Source organism: Cyclopterus lumpus, chromosome 3, assembly GCF_009769545.1.
Source record: "Cyclopterus lumpus isolate fCycLum1 chromosome 3, fCycLum1.pri, whole genome shotgun sequence".
In the NCBI taxonomy this organism is placed as follows: domain Eukaryota; kingdom Metazoa; phylum Chordata; class Actinopteri; order Perciformes; family Cyclopteridae; genus Cyclopterus; species Cyclopterus lumpus.
Window position 1 is genome coordinate 23,887,736 of NC_046968.1, and position 20,216 is coordinate 23,907,951.

Here is a 20,216-nt window from a genome sequence, read left to right on the forward strand (position 1 = left end):
CTCCCTTTTTTCATTTCTTTAACTGCGCTTCAGTCACAGCATTAGCAGTTCCTTATTCCACCACTAGGGGGTAGTGTTATATGGACAGACTTGAGGACAACTCCATGAGACGCTCTGACTTCCTGCCTCAGCTTTGATCAAATACGTTTTTGGCAAATACATTCACAACTTCCGGGATGGTTTTACCGCACTACGCTTCAACCACGATGTAATGACACTTAATCGTGAGAAAAATTGATGGTTGTTTGTTTGACATGTACACACACACACTCACTCACTCACACACACACGCACACACACGCACACACACACACAGAGTGTTTGACAGGCTGAGCTCTCCCTGCACCTGCTGTGGTTCTGAGGTGGTCAACTTATGACCTGTAATTACTTTGCTACCTTGCTCACACATCTCACCGGAGCAGGTTGGTTTCGGACACTTCAATTACCTCACTTCAATACCTCTGTTGCTCTCACATGGCCGGCAAAATCATAATGATAGCCCAGGGAATGGACTGATACAAATTGTAGTACATGTGCCACAGGAATAGTCGCCAATAGAAGAACAAGATAGATTAAACCTAATGTTTGACATGATTTGCATGTATCAAAACAGGCATTATTTGTCTGGGAAATAAAACCTTAAACTCTCGCGCATCCTCATAGACTTGTACATCGTGTACCTTTTCAATGTCTAAAACAAGCTAAGCTTGAGAAAACAGCACAGCGAGGCCAACGATAATGCCCAGCACATATTCTTTGAAAAAAAAAAGGGTCTGCATCAATTTGCATTCAAACTTGTTGTAAAATAGAGGCGAGCAAAATATCCATCTATTGGGGCATATTTGAAGGTCGTGTCCAGGTCGCATATGTTTGCCCTTGCATAGCTCTGTCACATTGTGGTGTAACGGAGCCCCAGCTGCAGGATTGCAGTTTTTAATGAAAAAGTGGGGGCCTTGTTATATCCCACAATGAAGCCATGTGGAGACCCACACACACACACACACACACGCACACACACACACACACTGAGTCGTGGCTGATAAAGCACCCATGTGTTTCTCTGTGAAAAGCAAATGTGTGACGTTTAGTTGATAATCTGTGTTAGATATTCAATGTCTCACAACTTCCATCAAATATTTTAGGAAACATTTCCAGTTATTAAGTGCCCAGGCAAATGCAACTTAATATTATTCATATTTTTGGAGATAGTGTAAAACAGGCAGCCAGACATTTTCACAGTTCTTTTGGGGTTTATTGTGGACTTCAAGGCCAGGCTTGTTCCAAAAAAATGTCTAATTTTCTTTCCCAAGTAATGATGGGAAGAAAATGATGTCTCTTTTTTTCTCTTCTCATTTGTAACGATAGTTTTGTATCAGTCAGCCTTCAGCAAAGTGATTATTACCTTCATACTATTTGTTAACTGATTTGGGGATTTAATTAGGTATGTTTAATACAATAAACGTAAAAAAAAGATCCTTTTAAAAAAGAAAAACCCCTCAGAATAAACAATTTTTTATTTTAGTTGGACATTTATAGAAGTTTGTCCACGGCAAACAGAATCAGCTAGAAAATGCCTCTAAGTGGCACTTAAAAAACTTCTTGTTGTAAAAATTGCACCTGCTCTTGTTGCCTTTTTTATTGTTTGTCATTAAAGTGACACATTGATCCCAATAATTTACAACAACTTATTGATAAATGGGATGAGGGAACTGATTATTTAGGAGCTGGTTGACATGACATGTGGTGAGATAGAAACGCTCACCTCCACGCCCCCACTCTTCACAGATACAAGTGTAACCGTTGTGTACTCTCTTGTTTTTTTGTTTTTTTTAATAATTGATTATACGCTTGAATCTGTACTCTTGTCTCCAACCAGCAGTTTGTTACCCTGCTGGACTCACACACCTGGACCTCATCACAACAGAGAGATTGCATATGCGTCTCAGAGCCAGCTGCAGTGGCGTGAGCATTTATAAATTGTTCTATTGGTACTTTTACTTTGCTTAACGATCTGAAAACTTCCTTTCATTAGAATTATTAAACCAATCAGTAATTTCAAGCTTTCTTGGTATTCTAGAATATAAAAGTGCCAGTGCAGTTTTTTATGTTTCATTTTGTATCATATTGTTTATTATTTAATTGGCTTTTAGTGTTCCAGTTTCCTAATAACACTTTTAGGACAATTTACTCGACAAACGGTATTTTAAATCGTGTCGCACATAACATGTTTTTAATCTGCCGTTTACATGTGTGTAAGGGCTTTTTAATAAATATGACATCCTGTAAGAATCTGTGTTTGGTCCGCCCAGAGACGTGCATCACTTCATGCTGACAGGATTGCTTAAATACACTCCTTCGGTGGGAATTGGAACCATAAAAACGGATAAAGATTTAGGTGTGTTGGCAGTCAGGAGAATCTCATCTGACAGGTAGGACCAACACACACCGACCCCACCACAACTTTCCTCTGACTTCCCGCAGTATCAGGTAAGTTGGCGGCCATACATTTGACCAAAGGGGTGCTAATGGCCTACTTCATTAACCACAACCTCAATAATTTGCCATCCACTCCTTATACTGAACACAATCGCATAATCATGTTCAATTTCATAGATCCTAAAATGAAGTATGGGGAGGTCAGAGGTCAGGTTTGTTACCACGGTTTCCTTGTAGCTGCTAGAAAGCGTCTATTTGATGGACTGCAGAATGATGGATGGATGCTTTGGGGGGGGGGGGGTAACTGGAATTCAAACAACTTTCAAAGGATGTACAGTTTATAGGGGGTTAAGAAATCAAATAATGAACCCTCTTTGTGTGTCGTAATCCAAGTTTTTCTGTTCTTTGTTCACGTTTCTGATCCAGCCGTCTTTACCTTTTAGTGCACGTGTGTGTAGCCCACCGGCTAGCTCATCTCCACTGCTCTGCACGGCGCTTACACGCCATTACTGCTGGTTACGCCGCCCCGACTGATGGCATTTTCCTGGGAGCGCAGTGGCCAGTCTCCGGTTCCCCCTCAGGTTAAAACTGCGAGCTCTATTAGCGTTGTTTGTGGTGTTCGTGCTGTTAGCCCCGTTAGCTCAGAGCCAGCGGCTCAGTCGTCGCCATGTTGAGAACCATGTGGAGGCAATCCCTCAATTATACATATGCTCTAATTTATAATGTAGCACTTTCTATGAAAACACTTCAATAATATACAATTCATTTTATATTTAAATCCCATTTTGAAGATAAATGATAACAAAGTTTATCCACTGTGCTTTTGTGGGTGCAATGTCTAATGTCTGCAAATTTAGTTCTAATGAAGTGCAGCGTAAAAATTCCCTATTTAAAACACGGGTTCATAGATATAGGTATATGATATAGGCACAGAAAGAAATATATTTTGTATCAAATGTTTAAATTAATTTCCTCCTTTCATTATATCATTTCTTTTCTTATTACTTTCACTGTTCCGTTCATTGTGACGGGCTTTATGTGACATGTGAGCACTGACCATGATGAGTTCTTTCACACACCAAAGGTCAGAGGCATCACTTACAGAAAGAGGAGGACCCCCCCCCCCAAACACTCACTAAGTCATTTACCTCATTCCCTATCAATTATTGAAATGCAGTTGTCAGTTGAAAAGCCAGCCAGACTTTCCGTTGATCTGTTTGATGAATATTTCAGCTGACAAACAGGCTACCTGACACTCTGCACCAAAGCAATGTGTGGTTGGCCACAGTCATGCACGTCTGGATGCACATGTATATACAGTTACGGTGTTGTTGTTGTTACTATTCTCTTCCAAATGTTTATTTATTATTTATTTACATGGATTTCCCCATTGAGTACTATACAATGTATAATATAGTGTAACACTTCTCTAGATTTTGAATGCAGGGCTTTTATATTTACTGTGTTTTCACACAGCTGTATATACAAAACTTATTTAGGTATGTATTCATGAACATTAGAATGTAAAACAAAAGAAAACAAGAAGGTTTGTTTAGTTCAACGCTCTATACGTCCCACATCCAGCAATGGGTCCGTCAGCCCCGAAGGATCAAATGTCTGCACGAGGCAAAAAAAAAAAACATAAGTTTAAATCCAATATTTCCACAGACTTACCATACATGACAGTAAAGAAGAATAGCAGAGTAGAACTACACAGTCTGTGGTATTGGATTTAAAAGTTGGCTTCGCCCCGGGCAAACATTTTACCATCCCATGGATAAAGCAGACATCTGTGAGATCGGGAAGAAAAAAAAAACACCTTAGGAAGAAGACGCCACCCACTGCTGGAAAAAGTCAAATTGGCAACATTGGCCAAATTGGCAAAATTTGCAAAAACAAAGTGAAACAATTTATGTCTCTAAGCTTTTTTAAATTTATTTTACTGTATCATGTGAAAAGCAACACCATCTATTCACATCTTGCATTCAATAAAGTCACTTGACCACGGTATGAAAGAGGAGCCCACAGAGCTCTGGTGAACCGGTGATGTGTTATTTATGTCGCGCTCAGTTCAAAAGCAGCCTCTATGGAGAAGACACACCCCATAAATTTTCCAATGGCCCCTATGAGCAGGTCAGGAAGGCACCAATATTTCCTCTTTATTGGAAACAACAGAAACAACACGCAGCCATAAAAGGGAGCTCAGAGGTGAACCTGAAACACGGGGAAAGGCAGTGAAAGCTGCTCCGAGAGCTGAGAGGCGTAGCCACACACTCCGTTCCTTCCTGCTTTGTCCATATATTGGTGCATTTCCTAAGTCTCACACCGGTGACTCGCAAACTCCCCCATGCTTCCTCACAGGTCAATTTGGAGATGAACTTTAAAAGGGAGGTGTAACAAATGGTCGCGGCCTCTCAGGCAATTCATATCGGCTGAAGTGCCATAACCCTCTACATATCCTGACCTCAATTTAGAGTCTGCGTGTCGAAGGCCCATCTGAGGGAGATGGTATCGATCTGAGCAGGGACTCTGGCAGCGTCAATAAACAACAGGCTTCAGGCTTCAAGGCTGAGGAGACACATCTCTATTTCAGCCGGAGGGTTCGCATCTGGATACCCGAGTTGGGACGTGGCCCTGGACAGATGGTGGGACGCCATTTTTCTCGCAGGTCCAGCCTCCTTTGTGAGAGCAAACCTAGTGATAACTTCCGTACTGTTGGTTATATCAAGGTAAATAAGGCCTTAAAACCACCACACACACATTATTACTTTGAATAATCACCATTAATGTTGAAGGACATGGTAAATAGAAAGCTACCAAGTAACAGTCGATATCTGTGAGAAGGATCGATGCTTAACCAGCAGCAGACAAATAGTATTTCAAGACCTTCTATATCAGCATTACAGTGCAGGAGGACAGTTCTGACTTTGGCTCATTAATCAATAAACACAACAAGCCAACCAATACATTTGACATAGACTAATGAAACAATAATCATCATTAGATGAGGAGGAAGAGGAGGAGGAGGAGGAAGAAGCCAACACAGGCTGCATTTGCACACTTTGTTGCACACACAAAAACAGCCAAATCGGAAATTAAAACCATGGTGAATAAGTAATGGGCAATGTAGCTGGACAATTTAGTTGCTGTCTTCTTTACTTGCTTTTCCCTTTTTGCTGAGAAAGTTAAATATGTGTGCCTCATACATTCAGAGTCAAACTGAGCTCACTTTGCGCTAAGCAGCTTGTCAATAGCGAGAAAAGAGGCACCGGGTAAGAGAGGAGGTCTGATAAAATGGCTTTTAATTACCAGACAGTGAATGCCGGCCTTCCTTTTCCACTTTCTCCTCACAGCTAAGTCAGGAGTTTGATTTCTGATAATGTGGATTGCTGACTGGGCTTCGTCCTAGTTGCCCCTAAAGCAGAAGGACCTAATGTCAAGTCCGATGAGAGTGTGTTTGACAAAGTGCCACATAGATCCTCTGCTTTTTCATCAGAGTGCAGTGCTGGTGGAGGCACTAATCAGAACGCTTGATAGCCCGGCTTTGTTTGGCCTTTTACTCTCCTGTAACAATTAAGGCACGGTAATAATTTCACGGCATTACATGGAAATCAATGAGTCTTTAACCCTGGCGGTCGGTACAGGTGTAAGACATTAGATAAGTGCAGGTCGATGCAATGGCCTTGTAACCTTTGTGTGTGTGCACGTGTGTTTGTTTGACAGTTGATAATAGACCGACCAGTAGATAGATATTATATAGATAGATAGATAGACAGATAGACAGATAGATAGCTGGATAGATAGTTAGTGGTGGAATGTACATTTACTCAAGTACTGCACTTACGTACAGTTTTGAGGTATTGTTCTTTACTTGACTATTTCCATTTAATGCTACTTTTGTACAACTACAACTACAAATATTGTAGTTTTTAATCTACTACATTAATCAATAATAGTTCCTTTTAGGGTTAAGAAAAGGTAATCCATTTCTATAATTCTATAAGCTCTAAAATGAATGATTCTGCACCTCTCACTTTTGATACTTTTAGAATATTTTGCTGATAATATTCCTGAACTGCACTTTTACTTCAGTAAAATTTTAAACGGTGGCTTTTACTTGTAATCGAGTATTTTTTCGTCAGTAACAACCGAAAAGGAGGTTCAGCCGTTCCAGCAGTGGAGACTTTTGTGTTACAGCGGCCAGTGAAACCCAACCTACTGCAATGGCTGCCACAGCACATCTCATTGATAATGTCCAGGCAGACCTGAGCCACGGGGACACGGAACAAGCTTTAACAAGTTCTCATCACTACAGAGAAACTGTTGGGTATCAGCTCTGTGAGCACAGCACTGTAAATTAACAGGAAAAGAGACTTCGTTGTGCACAAGGATCAATGTCTTGTTCTTGGAACTGCAATCAGAGCTTTAGGATGAGCGGGCAGGGAGACTGATGGGGATCCTCAATCATAAGGCCGTAATCAACAACGGTTTTAAGTGCCCCTTTGTTTTACATTCAATTATACACTAATGACTCATGCGTAGTGGAAACATTTAAATACTAATGCTGTGTTAATGTAGAGTGAAAGGGGAAGAAACCTCTTTGAATACGTGAGGGCACACTCTGTACACCTCCTGTTTAAAATGAGTTCAGCTGAGCTGTGTATGTCAATATGGTCGAGGAGCCTTGTCGATTTCACTTCTGTGAGAGCGAGGACCATTTATTCAATCTTCAAATATCTGAACTTTTACAATACTGATCTACGGTCAATTACGGAAAGAATATTCACCCATTATATACCGACCCATTACGCCCCCTGAACGATATTGAACCCTTGGAATTGCACTCGATCAGATTGGATCTCACATCAAAGCAGTCCAAGGTGACAATCATCATTTCAATTCAGTATAAAAGACTGAATTGCACATGCTCATAATACAGTGGCTGCCTTTGTCTACTTTTCTTTGCAAAGTTTTTTAGTCTCAGTCTTCTTATAGTCCAAATCACATTAATAACTAGGGTGACTTCTTAGTTTAGTCAGAAGTCAATAATGACAACAGAAAAAAATCCCATTATTATTATCCAATACCTTTTTTCAATACATTTACAAACTTTGAAATGTACTCATATTTTAAGCATATTTGTTATTGGGCAAAAAAGGTAATGCATAAAAAAATACATGGTATCTTAGAACTGCAGTTGCTAATCAGGCCCTCACGCATATGATTGTAAATGTCGTCTTTTGTTGCGCAAGCAGACGTACACACTGTCATTTAGATAAAAGAGTGCTTTGACATTTTATGCAAGCTGCTGGATTTTAATGCAGACTAGTTCTGCTGGTCAAGTAGGAACAACATTTGTTGTTGATAGTGTTGTTGTTGTTGTTTTGAGTGGTCAGTAATAAAATATGTGTAGTACTAAAGGATATTCTATTTCAGTAAAAGTAACAAAACCCTAATGTAAAAATACTTTTCTGGTAAAAGTTTTTGCAAAAGTAGATGTGCTTATTAACATCAAAATATACTTAAATTGCCAAAGGTAAAAGTGCTCATTATGCAAAATGGCTTATTTCCGAATATGTTATATCTGCCAAAGTAATAAATGACGTCAAAAGAATATAGTGGAGTAACAAGTGTGTGGAGTACAAGTATAAAGTAGCACAACATGGAAATACTTCTTCAAAACTGTATTTAACTGAAGTACTTGAGTTAATGTACTTAGTTACTTTCCACTACTGGAGATACCTTTTTTTACACCAGGCCTGTTACTCGACTATAGAAGTAGCAGCGTTTTGAGTGGCTACGCGGGTGGAAGTCCTTTATTTTGAAATTCCCTGAGCGGATGTTGATTCGGAAACGCTGTTGGAGAGCGGTGGAGTTTTCCTCAAAACTAGCTTAATGGCTAAATATCTCTGACAACACAGCGTACAACTTTGGCCTCAGGTTCTGATCAAATAATATATGTACAGTTAGAGGTAAACCTCGCATCCGGTTATGACGTTAAATCTGCGCATCACTTGAGGAAAGTGTCGCCGAACTGAGCAGGATGCGAGCGCGTGTGTCGTCAGCGTAACACACTGCAGGAAATTAGCTTGTTAGCTTAAACAGCTAGTCAAGTGTTAGTATGCGGCTCGAGTTTCCCTCTTTATGCTCGTACTCGATGTAAATAACCTCTGCGCAATGGACACCGGGGCAATAGTGATCCGGATAAAGACGCCGGCAGGGGACATGGACTCGGCCGTTGACTGTCCATCGCTTCTGAACTTCAATGACTTGCTGGTGAGTCTCCCAAACATGCCAGGCAGCTGAGTTTTGTTATTGTTCCTGTTTTATAATATTCACTCTGCGGACATTTTTTTTTTTTCCAGGTCGCAATCAGAGATGTCATGCCTGAAGCCACGGTCACAGCCTTTGAATGTAAGTGCTCATACTTGTATTACTTTTACTTCTGAAACAGGGACTCAACCACCACAATCTCAATGTGTACAGTCATGTGACCCCTGTTGTGTTTCTAGTTGGTAACAATATGTTGACCAACAAAACATTCATCCTATAATTTACTAACTTGCATACTGTTACTGACAACTCCCCCTGTTGCTGTGTGGCCCATTCATTATCACTCCCTTAATTCTGCAATTATTGTATCCTTTTGCATTCATGACACTCGAAAGGTTGCAAACATTTTGCTTCTTTTTCTTTCTTTATTTGGTCCTCAAAGTGCACAGTTTCAAAATGAGTGACTTAAAATGACTTAGGTTTACAGTTTTTATATGGAATGAGTTACATTATAATATAATATTATATATTGTATTTGCTTTAGCACATGTACAGATGGCTTAACAAGTGACCCGACAAGCCAAAGAAATAGAAAAAGAGAAAAGCAATAACAATAACAATTTGAGATGAATGTACGACAGACAAAGAAATGATAATGATGTAATTAAATTAAATTTCAGAATAACACTTAAAATAAATACCGGTTCATACATATATTATATATATTGAAAGCATGTAAGCCAGGGAAAGACCATTAAGTGCTTTAAAACAAGTACAAATAATTAAAATAAATACATAAACTGACAAACAACCAACGTTAGGACTTTGAATCAATCCAGATTTATATAAAAAATAAGTTTTTAGTTTTTGTTATCTTTGATATTGAAAGCTGTTTTTTCTTGTATTTTTTTGGTCTGAATTTTTGCAATCCAAATTTTATGATGCTTTTCTGTTTTTCAGATGAAGACGAGGTGGGGGACAGAATCACTGTAAGAAGTGATGAAGAACTCAAAGCCATGTTGTCATATGTAAGTATATACAATAATTAGTCTTTTTTTTCTTCATGCAAATTGCGTAATAGATTTCTTTGCCTGTATTTTTATGTTTTCAAGGTTATTTCTTCTGATGACAACCGTACACATTAAGCTGTTCATGTCTACAATGTGACGTCCACGGTTTGTCTGAACATCTGAAATCTCTGTCGACGTTTTTTTCCGTACAGCTTGTTCAGTCCAGAGTGTTTTATGTTGTACAGGTTGTAAACCACAATGAGGAAAATGTGTGATTTTGGGGTAAACAAATAAAATATACTTGACTGATTGTTACCAGGACATTGTTTCAGATGTCTTGTAAGTTTTGAGTGCTCTGTGCAGCATGACGAAAGAGCCACTTACCTCCTTTTTCATTGGACAGACATCTCAAATTGTCATCTTAAGTGTTTCCTGTTTACCCCTCTAACTGGCATGAACATGGCTTACGGCATATATATAAAAAACTTCGATGTTACCTATGTTTTTGGTGCAGTAGCAAATTTCCAAAGTACAGTATGCCGTCCATGGTCACTAAAAACATGGTGAATGTTTCAGCGTTGTCAGATTTATCTATCAGATGGTGTATTTAAGGAAAGCGCTTGCTGTAATGTGAAGAAAGAGGCACAATTGATCTGGAAAACAAAAACATCTAAAAAGACAGAGGTGCTGATGACTTGATAGGATTGACAAATTGTGACTTCTTGGTTCCACTTCTACACTGACTTTATATTTCTCTGCAACTAAGCAACTTAAAAAGACTCGGATAGCCTCAACCAGTGAGGTCTTTAACCTCCAGTTATTTTTCAGCAACACAGATGCACACATGTCCACTCCCCCATTCAGCTCCTCCACCTAGTGTTGTACATTTTCATATTCCACCATACTTACTGTTCACGCCACGGACAGTAAGAGTAATGGCGTGTAATGGGTTTCTCTACGAGGTACACTGAAAGCTAAATGAACTGTCAATTTTTATTATTTATTATTCAGTACTTAAAGTTTTGCCTCATTAAAGAGCGAGGCCCCCTGGGCTGCAGAATTGTTCAAAATCTACTTTCATCTGTGGATGTCTTTTACCCCCCATCAGCTCACAATGATGCTGCTGGAGCCACGGGCACAATTTACACTCCTTGTTTTTTGTCCATTTCTATCGTGCATTCACTTGTGGTTGCTTTTTAATCATTAAGTAGCGTAGGGTAGCGGGGTGATTAAGCAAAAAGAGACAGCTGTGCGTTGTAAAACAGAGATGGGGGGGGGGGGGGAGTATTGACCTCATCTTTATTATTCACAAATCCGGTGGACATGTTTTTTGAGCTTCTTGCAATTTTGGACTGATGTGCTCAGTTTGTCCTGTTCAATGGGAGGAGCTTACAATATTTTCACATCATTGACATACAATTAAGATTTTCGGAGTTCCCTATGTTGTTATATTACCGCCAATGTTCTGTAACCTGACCCGCGAGATGGTTTGTCACACAGAACCATCGGAGAACCGGCATGAGAAACCTTCCGGGATTGGTCCGGCTTTTTACAAAACTTTGGGATAAACCATCTGCCAATCAAGCTCTCGCCAAAGTGAGCCGAGAGTAGTGCAAAAACAATCTTTTCCATGGAGAAAAGCCCTCAGTGCCGCTCTTTGCTCTCCTTTGAATAAAGAACTGCTCTCCGGTTCTGGTGAAACTCATGACGTTGGAGCATCCGCTGTAACGTCTTCAGGAGCCGCCATCGTCGTTTTGGACAGTTTCCTCTCTGTGACCTCTCGCCAATATCGTTATTGTGACAAAATTAGATTTGTGATTTATAAGTAATTTTGTTGTAATGCAGTATGTTACATGGGTAAAGGGCATTAATAGAACAGTGAGAACAGTGTGGGAAGTTTTACAACTACATCACTTTACTGTAATGCAGCCTTTAAAACCGTGAAAAGACTAAACTTGTGCCATATTACGTTTCTACAATATCCAAAATCTAGTCCAGCCTTATATTGCTATATCAATAGTATATAATGATATACTGCCCAGTCCTAACTAAAATAACTTCAAGCTACAACTGGTAGTCAGTTCAGTTCTTTTATCAAATATTTCCTATAAAAAAACAAACACAGGCTACAATAGACATGCAGTGTTATTTCATTTTTCTTATTGTCCCAACACTAGTTTGTTCTTCATTCAGATGATGTGTCTTAACAGCATATTCATTTAAGACCCTGACCTGAAGCGCACACTGCACTGCCTCGTCTACAGATTTCAAAAGCCACAATTAATTTTTTGCCAAACAAATCCCGGTCTGTAATGGCTTTCTACTCCTTGTGGGAGAGGCAAGTGCACAAAAAGCTGCTGATCACCTGAAAAATATTGGTCTCTCTCAAATATAATTTACACTATCGGAGTACTTTAAATGTCTTGAGCAAGGGTTATGCATTTCAGCAGTCATTTGCATTTGTACTCGGAGGAGTTTTTCCCTGTGTTGTGGTTGTTTGCTGTGGTTGCCATTTGGCCTCCGTAGAGACCACAGCGGAATTATTATTTTTTTTGCCTCGGTGTTGTTAATTCCAGGTGAGCAGACAGCCATTATGTGAAATTAATAGGAATTAAGGGAAACCAGCATGTTAGGTGAAAGGTGGGATAATTCATTAGAGTCTCTCACGGTTGCCTCTTGTGTGCATGTGTTTTCTGTGTGTGAATGTTTTGGGTAATTAAATGATAAATACATAGCCACACTTTTTAAATATACTGTATCTACATGTGTTTTTTCTTATTTCAAGATCTCTGCTTTAACATTGCCCTGCAGAAAAAAAATCCTGCTCCTGGTTGCTGAGCAAAATTAATGCTCAAATTCATCACTTAATTAACATGAGTGTGCAGAGGGCATTTATTGTGAAAAGTATCCCCCATCACTGACAACATTGATTGCTACATCGGTGCTCCTGTGAGACCCACTCGTCTTCCAGGCATCTCTAATCATTGTTCGACACCTTGAAAGACAGACGCCCCTGTTCAAAGTTAAAGACTGGCCTGTGTCAGGTACTAAAAGAAGCATGTGACCTCATCCCTTCCTTGCTCAGCTCCCCCCCCTGGAGGTAGCGGCTCTAATTCCACCATTCTTACTCCCGTTTCCCCTTCGTCTGCTAATGATGATGAGGCCCACTCTCTGCTCTCGCTCTCCCACTTGTCCCTTAAGGCTGAGCGATGGTATTTGGGATCGGACACTGTTTAGTTATTGGCCAACAATGGAGAATGTCTTTTAATAACACACCTACTACAGATTAGGTGGTAATTGCAGCCTTAATCAATAAGCTAGCTGAGCGGAAAATTAAAGGTACGTGGAGCCCGATCCCACCCCACCCCACACCCCCACATCCTCAACACACACAACATGGTTTTTGGTATTAGGCCCATTGTTCAGATGTGGGCTAGTGAAAACGCTGGAGGGCGAAAGCAGAGGGCTAGGAGCGAGGAGGGATCTGACAGTGATAAATAGGCCTTTTAATAACAGCTGCGCCACTTGGGTAGCCATTCTGATCCATTCCCATCCAAGCCGGTCCCACCGTCCTCCCTCCCTCCCCCACAATGAGAGAGCACATTTACATATCGTGGTGATGACTTGGTAATTCATAGCGGACTGTAAATGAAACACAATGACCACATGTACATGTGGACCACATGGAGACGTCTTCTAAAGTGTCTAACTATGTATTCGATGACGTCTTGCTGTTCATTTTTGTTGGTTTGAAGCCTCAAAAAGAAGGGGACAAACAAAACACACACACTCACAGTTTAACAGATGGTTTGGTTAACTGAAACATCAATTATTGCATTGCCTTGGCAAGCGTGCGTGTGTGTGTGTGTGTGTGTCCGTGTGTGTGTGTGTGTGTGTGTGTGTGTGTGTCCATGTGTGTGTGTCCGTGTGTGTGTGTCCTGTAGGATATGAGTGTTTGGTGAGCTGTTGACCTGGAGGAGAAACGGGTTAATGCTACACTGCTTCAGTACAGGCCCACAGGGCATTGGTCGTCATCGGCAACAGATTTCCGCACAGCATGTTCCCATTCTGGGAATACTGTGGATTAATTCTGACGTCATTTAAATAAACATTTTGAGAGCGTAAACATGTGATATTTTAAAATGTGTCTGTGCGGTGCATTATTAAATATTTTTTTTTTTTCAGTCATTCTTTAATAATGAAAACAAGTATATTTAAGTTCCAGTATGTGTAATAATCACTTCCAACCACTATCGTTCTCAATTTTTCAATCCCTATTTCCGACTTTCTTTTCCCCCTTCAGTACTTCAACACGATGAATGAACAACGCATCAATGGGCTGCTGCCGGACCCTCTGCAGATCTTTCCACGAGGTATGAAGTGACGTGTTACAGTTCATCATGGATTTGGTAATGCTTCAAGGCTCAATAGGTCTTTTGTAATTAATCGGTTGACAATTAATCACAAGCCAAATTTAAATATATGAAGATATTCACACTTTCTTAGTTGGAAAACTATTAAACCAAAATCTATGTGAATCCCTGGTGTGTTCAAACGCAAGTAAACGGGAGCATTCGGTTGCTTGCAGTAACAATGCAGCCTCTGGAACGCATTAAAATGCAGTGGCTCATTCTGTTATTGTGTTGACAGTCATTTGTAAATCTACATTTTATTTTTGCTCCAAGGACATTGGAACTGCAAGCGTGTGTTCAGGCCGAGCCTTGCTTCACCTTGTCTAGTTTTGACTACGAGTGCTTTTTTTTTTTTTTTTCAATGCATACGATTTCTATATCTTCATGTAGTTTTCCCACCACTCAAAGTCGAGTGTAATCCCTAACTGGCCCCACGGGCAACGTTTATTGTCTCCCTCTCCTTTTACCCTGTATCTCTTTACAATCTTTCTCTTTTCTCTTACTGCGTGAATCTGTTTCCTCCCTTTCCTTTCCTACCTACCACCAGCTGTCTCAAGAGCCCAACTTCTCAATCACTCTCTTGTCTAATTTCAGAGTAACCCTCATTTCATTTCATCTTTTACTTTTTTTTTTTCTTTCTTTCTTTTTTTTTTTACAAAGAACTGATTCCCTTTTCAGCACATTTGTAAATGGCCCAGTGATGTGTTCTACAATCTAGTCAATTACTGTTTCAGCCGGCAAGACTCCAGGGATCCGGAACATACATGGCCTGAAGGTACCTATCTCAATAATTGTTTCAGCTGCCTTACACGGAGAACAAGGGGAGGGGAGGGAGGGAAGTTGAGGCAAATGGATTGGTAACGCTGTGTTCCACTTATTGAAATGTCAATTGAAGTCACGGCTCTCCTTTTCTTTCACTCCTTCTCTTGCTTTCCCATGTTTATGTATGGGGGACGGCGGGCTCGTCTCTCCCCTTTCTCTCATCTTGAGTTAGTCATTTAAAAAGCAAGGTGCTGTGCTAAATCCTTGATTCCCCCCCTCCCCCCCCCCTCTCTATAGCGTTATGATCCTCGAATTCCATATGATAAGGAGAACATCAGCTTTGGTTAAAGCAAAAACACTAAGTCACTAAAAATATGTTATTGTTCAACCATGAAATTGTCATTACTAAGCCCCCCCTCTGCCATTTACAAATGGCCTTCCACAGAACTTCCCATTTTATGTCAGGCATATGTTTGCTATTGAAACTCATTGCTAATTACCATGGGTTAAATGACTTGACACCTCCTCCATCTCTCCAGATGATCCATATTATTATATCCATCTCCATTTCAATGATCAAAATCACCCCTCCTCTCCAAACTCTGAAAGTGCTTTTATTTAATGTATCCTCTGAGGATTTTTGGTAACAACTACTGAACTGTGTCAGTTTTCTTTTTTTTAAGGTCAAGGGTTCTGTTTTGATAAGATGACGTTTTCCAAAAAACCTGAAGTCCTTTTGTAATCTTTCCCCTCTTTTGTCCTCCTGTTTTAATATAATAATAATTGGCTGAGGGGAGTCTTGTGCGCTGTTTAAATTAGGTCTTCCTGGGCACTAATTAAAGAGAGAATCCCTGTGCTTTACTGGACCCAACGCATCGGCCTTTTGACCTCAATTAAAAGAGTTAATTTTAGTATACCCTTTACAGGATCTTGTCTCTCCTGGGTGGAGCACAGAGGTCTTTTTGTTGTAAACATTTATGCAGATGAATAAATGTAAAGAACAATGTTCCAAGTAAGGCATCGTCTTTCTTTTACTCCGGGGAAGCCAAATGGTTGCAACGCATCCCACATTAACGCGACGTCCCCGGTTGATTGCAGCCTCGGGACCTTTGTTGCATGTCTCAGCCCTCTCTGTCTCGCTCTCTCCCCTCGGGCCTCGACACCGTTATCCCTCCGAGAAAAGGCTCAAATGCCAAAAAAAAACAAAAAACTTTATTGTCCAAATCTGACTCACTTCCTTCCCCCAGATATTGTTGCTCTTTCATGCAAATATATGTTTGCCTCTCCTCCCCTTTCCCCTTCTGCTGTCGGTCCTCCCTTCACCTCCTTCTTCCCTTTACCTCCTTTTCTTCTTTGCCTGCCTCCCTTCTCTCTGACGAAAGCCAATTAACCTCCAGGCTGAACTGGGGAGCTTGTGTTTTGTTATTGTTCATTAGGGGGTCTGGCCATATGCCTGTCAGTCTTTTGGCCTTGACCATTCTGTGTGTGTGTGTGTGTGTGTGTGTCTGTGTCATTTCACATTTTTGTGTCCCCACCTCCAGGTTAATACAAGACCTAACCCAGCCAATGATTGCACTCATGCCATCCCAGACTCCATGGCCAACAACAGGTGAGCTGGCTGGGGCTTGAGGAGCACGTTACCTGGGGTAAACTTCACCCGGTTGGTTGATGGATGAGTAGAAAGATGTCTGTGATACTCGCGTCAACTGTGTCGTGTTCCTTCCTTCCAGCTTAAAGAAATCTTCTGCGGAGCTGAAGAGGATCCTGACAAATGGGCAGGTGAGCTTGAGTTTAAGTAGAATTTGACCGCAGTTAACTCACTGCTCCTGCTCTCGCACTGGTTTCCACTGACTAGAAACACATTGCCTCTAGTGGTTGGCTCCTCTATTGTGTTCTTTGATACCAAATGAGGGTGTGTTATACGGAGTGTGTATTTCTGTTATTGTCTCGTCACTGCAGGAGGTCTGTGTGTTTCTAGGATCAAGCCTCGCTACAGTCATGTTTCTCTTCAATAAAGCTCTCTCTCTCATACACACACACACACACACACACACACACACACACACACACACACACACACACACACACACACACACACACACACACACACACTCTCACACACACACACACTCTCACACACACACACACGGTGGCTAGTGTGTCAGGCAGATAATTAAGCCACGTCCTCTCAGGTTTCTGCTGTAACACAGTGAACTAATAGAGCTGTTTGCTCCCCTCTCCTCCATCTCCCCTCCGCGTTCTCTTCACCTCCCTCCCCTCCCCACGTTATCAAATCAATTGAGGTGGACTGGGAGTGTGTTGTGTGTGTGTATGTTGTCATGCCTTCCTCTGTCTGTACAAAATATGTTTTGACAGCCCCACATTGACATCATATCAATGTCAATCATTGAGCGCCACACACAGACACACACACAAATGGTTCATGCACATGTTGAATGAAGCGCTTCAATGCAGTATAGATTAGGGAAAGAATCAATTAAGATAATTTTTTACCTTTTTTTTGTTTGCAAAGATAAACAGTGATTTTCCTAGAATATTATATGTATGTGTGAATTAGGGTACATTATTAGTACACAATTGTTTTTGTAATAGCACATTTCCTTATATCGATAGGATATATAAACTATTGATGTAATGATAAAGCTTTTACATTTTAAAATATGTTTACGTGAATGTAAAACAGTTTTCTTTGGCAGAGGTGGGATGTACTTAGCATATGCATTTAAAATATGGCACAAAATATATTTAGATTTTATTTAGCTTCACTTCGCATTTTAGGCTTCATTTCCCAATCATGGTATTAACAGAAGCGGATTATAGTTTATTAGTATCGTAGCTTAATAGTCACTGTTGAAATTAAAACTTCCAGGACCAGGATGAACACTACATAATGTTTTGTGAGAATATGAAATTAATTAGTTTATAAAATATTCCACACAATGAGAATAAAAAGAGTTATTTAGTTGTTTGTTTTTTTACATTTTGCAACACCTTTTTAACTGGTGAACTTTCCTCCGTGTTAATTCTTTACAATAATCCACACATCAGACAGGAAATTACCCCAATCTAATCCATACTGAGTATTAATTTTATTTAACTAAATCATAACGACAAGATTATTTTATTGGTTGAGAGGAGGAAACTTTTGCTCAGACCAACCATGTGACCTTTAAACTACATCAGCAACTCACCCAAACACAATGCCATTTTGCAAATTGGGAAGCAAATATTGTATTGATCTCCTCTTCTCCTCCTTCTTACCCTCTGCTTTCTCTCCTTATGTTGCTGAACTTGGAGTGACCTGAACGCATATCTAGTTTCTATCTCTTTCTCACTCTCTCTCTCCTCACCCTCTCTGCCTCATCTGCGTAGTTCCACGTGTTATCCACTGGTCGCGTGTCTTTTCATGTTATAACATCTAATTACCATCATTGTATATCTGTATCTACAGATAAATGCTCAAGATATCCACTATCAAGAGCAGCTTGGCCATGGAAACGGAGGCACGGTTTACAAGTAAGTCTTTTCTGGTTCCAAGGCCAGCGCACAACAGCAGCTGGTTGACACTGAAGAGATACTTTTCAAAGCCGGTGAGATGGTCTGAATGATTTATTCCGCGGTGTCGAAGCCTCTACACCACAGTGCAGAATATGAAGGAAGAATGTCGCCATTTTTTAGACTGATGAGTGTGATGTGATTCTTGTCTTTTCATATTTTTTCTGCTTTTTTCTCTCTTTTTTTTTTTTTTTACGACGAGCGCATCACCCCGCAATATGCTTCTGTGAAGGGTTTCCTCATTGTTCACCACCCTTCCTCCGTTCCTTCATCTGTCCATTTATCTCTCGGTGTGCGGTGCGACATCTATCAGGGCGGTTTGTGTCTTTACCTTCATTTATTTATTCTGGTTTGAAGGTTGCAAACGTATATGATATTGATTTGGGGCTGTAAAGTATGACAGCAATTGACCTAATCTGTCTATAGTTCCGCACATTACCTGCCACACGATAGGAGAGCTCCATCCTCTCTGGCTAGACAAATGTATTACGGCCCTGCTGGCGTTATGACAAGGTTGGCATTTGTGTTGCTCGCTCTATCCTCCTTTTCCCCACCTTGTGTTTTCTCCTTCTCATCAATCCTCCGCTATTGAGCTGTTTTATTGAGATTGAAGTATTGATCACTGCTCAGACTGACCTTGACTTGACAGAGTGGTCTGCTTCCCACAGTCCCCAGCAAACCCAGTAAATGTCTTATCCAGCAAATCTTCAAAACTGTCCTTTTTATTTTCACCTCCTCTCTTTCCAACTACCTTTTACTGTTTTATGACTTTGAGATGGTTTCATTAAGAGCCAATCTTTAATAGTTGTAGGAGAATAGGATTGCTTATCAGTTTGGCACCAAAAATGGTTACACTGCAGTGGGGAAGGCCAATATTGCAAGCCCAACAACTTATCAGTCAATTTACTCCAGCAAAAAAAATCCATATGCTTTTGGTGCTGAAATTGATATGGTTGGAAGGAGAATATAAAAGAAAATACAGATTTTTTGTGCTATTTTGATGTTGTAGAATGTCCCATGCTCATTTGAGTTAACGGTTCTCTTTACGATATTCAGCACATTAATATAGCAGCAACTACTATTTGCTATGTAGAGATATAGTGGAGTAATGTCTACCTGAGCAGAGAATGAACTCTCTCTCTCTGTGTGTGTGTGTGTGTGTGTGTGTGTGTGTGTGTGTGTGTGTGTGTGTGTGTGTGTGTGTGTGTGTGTGTGTGTGTGTGTGTGTGTGTGTGTGTGTGTGTGTGTGTGTGTGTGTGTGTGTGTGTGTGTGTGTGTGTGTGTGTGTGTGTGTGTGTGTGTGTGTGTAATCTGAGCTTCTCTGTGCTTTTATTTATGTTGCCGGGCCAGCCGCAAGTGCCTGTGCGGTTACAGCTGATGATGCTTTTCCGGCCGATAGTGCTATCGCGGAAACGTAGCCCCATAGCATTATGTCCAGTTTTGGAGCTACTGTATTTGCTCCTTCATCCCTCCAGAAAATGTCTCAGTTGAGGGGGGTGGAGGCCTTTCCTTTTATGTATCAACAAATGCTTGTTTTTGAAACTTCAAGGGTACCCGTTAGTCATTGTCCAAGCCTGTCATAAGTCCACAGCCGACCACTGGGCTTTTGCTTCCCAAACTACCCCAACTGCATCTTTACTGGTCTGCTGAGTCGGCTGTAGCTTAGCCAGCACTACTTGTGTTCTGGGCCTCTTCTTCCTCTGCATAAGTTGTAAAAACAGTTCACTCACATACCCGATCTCCATCA

At 40.6% G+C, this 20,216-nt stretch overlaps 1 protein-coding gene across 1 annotated transcript in view; it reads left to right on the forward strand.

Moving 5' to 3' along the window:
• The first annotated feature begins 8,278 nt into the window (after positions 1-8,278).
• Positions 8,279-20,216, forward strand: part of map2k5 (mitogen-activated protein kinase kinase 5) — a 47,934-nt gene continuing 35,996 nt past the window's right edge. Inside the window, exons 1-8 of the mRNA XM_034529391.1 lie at positions 8,279-8,712; positions 8,802-8,850; positions 9,670-9,737; positions 14,023-14,092; positions 14,866-14,906; positions 16,435-16,502; positions 16,624-16,672; positions 18,366-18,430. Of these exons, the coding sequence (XP_034385282.1) occupies positions 8,581-8,712; positions 8,802-8,850; positions 9,670-9,737; positions 14,023-14,092; positions 14,866-14,906; positions 16,435-16,502; positions 16,624-16,672; positions 18,366-18,430 (542 nt within the window). The 5' untranslated portion in view covers positions 8,279-8,580. The remainder of the gene's footprint in view (positions 8,713-8,801; positions 8,851-9,669; positions 9,738-14,022; positions 14,093-14,865; positions 14,907-16,434; positions 16,503-16,623; positions 16,673-18,365; positions 18,431-20,216) is intronic.